Source organism: Symphalangus syndactylus, chromosome 20 (genome assembly GCF_028878055.3).
Source record: "Symphalangus syndactylus isolate Jambi chromosome 20, NHGRI_mSymSyn1-v2.1_pri, whole genome shotgun sequence".
NCBI lineage: Eukaryota > Metazoa > Chordata > Mammalia > Primates > Hylobatidae > Symphalangus > Symphalangus syndactylus.
In genome coordinates, this window is record NC_072442.2 from 55,609,090 (window position 1) to 55,616,123 (window position 7,034).

General features: G+C 47.5%; 1 protein-coding gene across 4 annotated transcripts in view; it reads right to left on the bottom strand.

Annotated features, from left to right (window-relative positions):
• The window catches only part of ARHGAP44 (Rho GTPase activating protein 44), a 201,335-nt gene extending 197,378 nt beyond the window's left edge, over nt 1-3,957 (bottom strand). For all 4 annotated transcript variants that reach the window (XM_055258708.2, XM_055258706.2, XM_055258705.2 and 1 more), the window contains exon 1: nt 3,544-3,957. In XM_055258708.2, coding sequence (XP_055114683.1) covers nt 3,544-3,596 — 53 coding nt within the window. In that variant the 5' untranslated portion in view covers nt 3,597-3,957. The remainder of the gene's footprint in view (nt 1-3,543) is intronic.
• Between the last annotated feature and the right edge of the window lie 3,077 nt (nt 3,958-7,034).

Below are 7,034 nucleotides of genomic sequence, written 5' to 3' on the forward strand. Positions count from 1 at the left end.
GCCTAGAATGCAGGTTCCAGGAGAACAGGAATTTTGTTTGCCCTGTACTGCAATACTCCCTGAACCAGAGCAGTGTCTGGCACACAGTAGGCATCTAATAAAGGTACATATGCCATAGTGCATATAATTCAATAACAGTCATAACATTTGCCCAGAGATACTTGTAGCTATTATTTATTAAGCATTTCCTAATGCTGAGCACTGCTAGGTACTTTTCACAGGTTATTTATGTTATCACTGCAGTTACCACATTACCACAGTGCAATCCTTATTACTCCCATTTTGCAAGTAAGAAAATTAATGTGCAGAGAATTAAGCTCAGGATTCCACAGTCAGCAACAAACTAAACCTGTCCCAGTGGAAAGCCTGTGCTCCTAACCATGAGGCACACGGTGGCCAGGGAGTGCTTCCCAAAGGAGGGATTGAAGTGAAGGGACAGAAAGGGGGAAGTTCAAAGCAGAAGGAACACGTGCAGACTAAGGAAACAGACCAAGGAGGGGCCGAAACGTTTCTCAGTTAAATACTATGGGTTTTATCAAATCTCTTCATAGTTGCTGACGCCCTCAATACACCTTGGACGTGAGCACTTCAAGAGAAAGTACTAGTAACCCAGCAGAGTACGTTTAAGTAGGGCAACTCCTACATTGTTAAAATGACTTGAAGTTTTATATTCAGAACTCCAGAACCTGCAACTTAGGGAAGGCGAGCCGTGAGGAAGGACTTTAAGTCCTCTTAGTCCTCCCTCGGAAAGAGGAAAACTTTAGAAAAATACAAGGATAAAAATCAAGTGCTTTATAACTGCACACCTAAAGTCCAAATTCCAATCCTATGTGCTTCTACTGATTTAAGAAATTAACAAGCAACCGCGGGCTCTTTTACTCCAGTACCCATAGGATCATGACCCAAAACATTCTCCATAATAGAGGAGAAGCTGCCCCTCTCACTGACCCTCATGGACCCCGGGGTAAACCGTTTTAATCTCGGCAACAAACATCGATTGAGAGTCAATAGTCTAAACGGCACTGCACTATCTACACAGGCATACGACAGCAATCAATATATTCTGCTGGAAGCAGACAGACAAGAAAATAAAAAATAAAAGCGTTTCAATCAGTGATGAGTGCTGTCCAGAAATGAAAAAATGATGAGCTGGAGGTAAATAGGGGAGGAAGGGCCTCTTGAAGGCCTTGGAACCAAGGCTGAAATGATGAGAAAAAGCTACTTGGAAGGAGCACATTCTCAGCCAAGAAAAAAAAAAATGGGAAAACAGTAAAAACAAATCCTCAAGGTGGATATGAGCTCAGTGTGTTTGGGGCAAGAAAGGCCACATGGCTAGAGCTCCATGAATGTGGAGAGAGTGGAAGAGATGAGAATGGGGAGAAAAAGAGTTAAGAAAAAAGGCCAACCAAGGATGGTCCTGTAGAACCCTGGCAAGATACGAGATACTAAGCACAATAAGATGTCGCTGGAAGCTTTTCAGCAGCAAGGTAACATGAACTGGTTTTTGCTTTAAAAGGCTTGCTCTGGATTTCATCAAAAGCAATACAGGCTGGCCCTCACCTGGCCCAGTGCACAACACAATGGCTACCAATGGAGAAAGGCAGAATGCATCCATATGCCAATATCCACCAGAGTCCCAACAAAGAAGAGGAAAGAACCTCTTGGTAACCAGCTGCTTGGACTTCCAAGAACGTGCTGTCAATACCTAAGACCACTTTTTCTGAAATCCAACCTCCCCTCACCATTTTGCATTCCCCCCATGGATGAGACTGAAAAGTAAGATATGATGCCATGGCACAAAAATCTCCCCCATGTAAAAACAGGTCCTGAAAAAAAGAAGAATTGTGCTTCAGGAAGGCCAGGGAGGAGGCATAAACATGTTCTGAACATTTAGATTCTAGCACAGCACTGAAACCCCAAGACCAAGAGAAACCAGCAACCCGAGTCTAGTGTCAGGGGCCTCCTGGTCATTTGGCTGGTCTGAGGTGATGGCCAATGCCCGCCTGCAGGGTGATTAAGAAGCCAAGACTAATATTAAAGACGGGTCGGCTTGACTGTCATCTGCTAAACAACGAATACCAGGAAACACTATCTCGGCATCCAACACATCAAAAGGCAGTCCACGTGAGGCTATATCTGTGGCAATTCCATGCCAGAAATCTGGGCTAATCTGACTCTGCTATTCATAAATTCCCCCTCATGTTAAAGCACATGTGTTTGGGAAGGAAAAATGAATCCAAGTCAATTTTAGACATTGTTACTTGGAAACCATCTGGAGTCCCTGGAAGCATAAGAAGCCACCGCATCCCCTGCCCTCAAATGCCCACTGTAACTAGGGCAGTATGCTTAGACGGGAGTTCAGATGTCCCCTATTCCCCAGAGATGTCCCCACCCCCATCCTACCAGGTGCCAGTTCAGGCTCCACTTCCCACCCAAGAAAGGTATTCGGTTTCTTGGTAAACCTAGTGGAGAGCCCTCGATGTGTTGAGCTTGCATTTGAACTGCACCCAAGGCTGGATTCTTTGCTCTCTGATTGCTTTAGAACTGCACACCTGAATTCCTTTGCCACAGCAGCAACGGAAATCCCTCCCCAGGAGTAGGGGTTCCAGGAAAAATCCCCTCTACCTAACGATCCTGTGCTCAAAGAATATCTAGTCTTGGGAGAGACCCACCAGGATTTTTATGTAACCTTAATAGATGTTGGCACCCTGCAGAGCCGCTCCTGGAGTCCAGATGTAGCCCATTTTCACCGTGATGGCAGCAGGCGGGGTCTTGCAGCTTCCCCGGGCCAGACTCTTCTGACTGTGGGGCCTCTGTCCCCCTCCCCTACCTGGCTGCGATTCTCTGCTTATCTCATCTTCCCGAGGACTTGGGCCTCCTTTTTGCGGCCTCCCTCCCTCCACTGAAATCAGTCTTAACATCAAGCAGGCAGCAACGCCATTCCACCAGCACCTTCCTCCCTCTCCCACCCCTCACCCTTTCCCCTCACCAAACGCCTTAAGAAACCCAGCCAGGAAAGTGATCCAGAATCTCGTACAGTCATAGTCCCTGAAAACAAACACGGCGGGAGGGGCAGGCCGACCAGGCCCAGCACTTCCCTGGACCCGGGAGCAGCCCTGAACTCGGCGCAGGGGAGGAGAGGGAAGAGATCTCCCGAGACCAACTGCGGTTCGGCTGCCTCCAGCACAATCAGAGCAAACACCTGTTTCCAATAAGATACGCGGCCAGAGGGCGAAGGGAGTCCCGGGGAAAGGCAGGGAGGACGAAGCGAAGGGGCAGCCGGGGACGCAGGTAAAGGATGCGTCACACTCTGCGCTTGGCAACGGGAGCCCGGAGCAGAAGGCGGCAGGTGAGAAGGGCTCCGGGGTCTGGGAAGTTCAGGGAGGAGGGGTCGCGCCTGCGAGCTGCGCCGGGAGGGAGCTGGTGCAGGGGAAGGGACGGAAGCAAGGAGGACAGGAGGCCGGGCGGGCTCCATCACCTGCGCGCCCCGGCGGATGCAGCCTCGCGGGCGCGCACCGGCACCGGTGCCCGCGGGTGACCTACCTGCCCACCGTCTGGTTGGCCAGCTGGCGCATGCGATTGAACTGCTTCTTCATCGTGGCCCCGCTGCCGCGCTAGCCCGGGAGCTGGGGAAGGACGGAGCAGCCCGGAGCCCGCCGCAGGGTTACATGGCTCCCGCGCGGAGCCTCCCGGGCGACGGCGGCGGCACTGCGGAGCCTCCGGGAGCCGTCTGGCCCGCGCGCAGCTCCCTCCCGAGGGCACCGCCGCCTACTCCTCCGCCCGCCGCGCCGCCTCCTGCCGCATCCCCCTCACGCGCGCCGCGCAATGCCCGGGGCAGAGCAATGCCCGGGGCCGCCCTCGGCACCGGCCCGCTCCGCCCGGGCTGCCTGCCCCTAGTCCCAGTGCGGCGCGGAGACCCGGGAGTCTCCGCAGGCTGGCTGGCCAGCTGGCCGGGCGGTCCCCGTGCGCCTGTGCGGAGAACGCCGTGCATGCCGGGACTTGTAGTTTCGCGCCCGGTGCCCACCTTTCCTCTGTCCAAAGTTTGCAAGGACAGTAGAGTGCGGAGGTGGGAGAAGGCAGCGTCACCAGCAGCTTTGCACTTTAGCGTTCGAGTAAGGGAAACGTTTTCCTGTTTTAAAAATGGCAAAGTGGGACCAAGAATACAACAGCAAATAAAGAAAGTGAGCATCTGTCTCGCATTGTATTTTTAGTGAATGTGAGGCATCAGTGTTCTGAATTCACAGAAGGGAGATTTATGCTAGCAGATACGTGGCTGATAAAACAGTCTAAGGTCACCTGATTAATGATGAGGTTCAAGGTTAAGCTTGAAACACAGTGGCTGACAGCAGATTTTGAACCAGGCGTAGCTTGCATCCCAGAAGTCCGATTCTTAATTTTTACCAAACCAAACCTATTAGGTAACCAGAAGCCAATATAGATAGTGACATCGTGCTTACTGGCCCAACCTGTCTGAGACAGCTTTTTGTATGGCTTAGATGCCAATCTCGTATCTAGTCTCATTTCCCTTCCACCACCAGGAGACCAAGGGGCATCAGCTGTAGCACCCCCCGAGTGTCCTGCACCACAGCATCCCATTGGCGTCAGTTGACTCCTTGGAAGGGGTTGTGGCTTCTTTGGTCTCTATCCTTGGAAAAAGATAGGTGAGCCGGGCGCGGTGGCTCACGCTTGTAATCCCAGCAATTTGGGAGGCCAAGGAGGGTGGATCACGAGGTCAGGAGTTCAAGACCAGCCTGGCCAACACAGTGAAACCCTGTCTCTACTAAAAATACAAAAATTAGCTGGGCATGGTGGCGGGCACCTCTAATCCCAGCTACTTGGGAGGCTGAGGCAGTAGAATAGCTTGAACCCGGGAGGTGGAGGTTGCAGTGAGTGGAGATCGTGCCATTGCACTCCAGTCTAGGTGACAGAGCTAGACTCCATCTCAAAAAAAAAAAAAAAAAGAAAAAAAAGAAAGAAACAAAGAAAGAGAAAGAAAGAAAGAAAAAGATTGGTGATTGTAGTTAGGTTTCATCATTACATATCAAGGTTTTATCATTATATATCAAGTAAGAGCAGTATTGTTGGGTGTGAGGCACTTTGGATTAAACAGATAGGAGTTCCTGCGTCAGAATTCCACATACCTGTTATATAACCTTAGGAAAATAGCTTAACCTCTCCAAACCTCTTGTTTCCTCATCCCTAAACAGAGAAATATGCTGCCTGATCTCCAGTAAGAGAACTGTTTGTTAAATTACCAATAATCAAATTACATATAAATTTTCATATAGTATATTGCCATATTCATTTACTACAAAATGATTATACTTAGCATAATAGAGAAAAATCCTATTCATACAACAGAATTACTAATCTTATAAAGGAAAGATCTTCTTTGAAATGGGATATTTTGCATATGTTGATTATAGTTGCAAGATGTCCTAAATATGGCTCTAAGTATCTTGCTGGCCAGCTGAACAAAAAATGGTTTGAGGCATGTCTTGGCTGAATGAACATGAAATCTTTAATTAATTGTGAATTTAGCCTCTGCTTATTAGGTCAGACAACTCCAGCCAGTGAATAAACGAAGGCATTATTTGCTTTTAACCAACTATGTTGTACCTATAATATCAATATGATGTCTATACTAAGTGAAATTATTTCCATTTTGAGATTTTTTAAATATTATTATTATACTTTAAGTTTTAGGGTACATGTGCACAACGTGCAGGCTTGTCACACATGTATACACATGCCATGTTGGTATGCTGCACCCATAAACTCGTCATTTAGCATTAGGTACATCTCCCAACGCCATCCCTCCCCATTTTGAGATTTTTAAAAAAGCAAAGTACAACATGCTTTTTATGTGTATAAACAGTAAGACATTAAGGTCACTGTATGACTTTTAGCAACACTATCTCTGGTAACTTCTAGAACTGCACTGTTGAATATAGTATCCCCTAGCCACATGTGGTTGTTGAAATTTAAGTTAATTAAAATTCAAAATTTAGTTCCTCGCTTTTGCACTGTTGGTGGGAGTGTAAATTAGTTCAACCATTGTGGAAGACAGTGTGGCAATTCTTCAAGGATCTAGAACTAGAAATACCATTTGACCCAGCAGTCCCATTACTGGGTATATACCCAAAGGATTATAAATCATTCTACTATAAAGACACATGCACATGTATGTTTATTGTGGCACTGTTCACAATAGCAAAGACTTGGAAACAACCCTAATGCCCATCAGTGATAGACTGGATAAAAAAAATGTGGCTCATATTCACCATGGAATACCATGCAGCCATAAAAAAGGGTGAGTTCATGTCCTTTGCAGAGACATGGATACAGCCATAAAAAAGGATTAGTTCATGTCCTTTGCAGGGACATGGATGAAGCTGTAAACCATCATTCTCAGCAGACTAACACAGGAACAGAAAACCAAACACCGCATGTTCTCACTCATAAGTGGGAGTTGAACAAAGAGAACACATGGACACAGGGAGGGGAACATCACACACTGGGGCCTGTCGTGGGTGGGGGCTAGGGGAGGGATAGCATCAGGAGAAATACCTAATGTAGATGATGGGTTGATGGGTGCAGCAAACCACCATGGCACGTGTATACCTATGTAATAAACCTGCATGTTCTGCACACATATCCCGGAACTTAAAGTATAATAAAAAATAAAATAAAATAAAAATAGAATTTAGTTCCTCAGTCACCCAAGTCACATTCGAAGTGCTTAAGAGCTACATGTGGCTAAAGGCTACTGTATTGGACAGCACAGATAAAGAACATTCCTATCCTCTCAGAAAGTTCTACTTGTCAGCACTAATTCTCAAGAACTCTGGTAGACAACTCCAATATCATGCCAGCCCCTGCCTTCAATCCCAAGATTTTTCCGTTCCAAAGGGAAATCCCTTTGGCAGCCTCCCCTGCCAGAGTGTGGTCCAATAATGTTTTATTAACTGGTGGCTTCTCCACATATTTTCTGTCTTCCTTTGAATGCTTCCTCCACTCACGAAGCAGCTAGT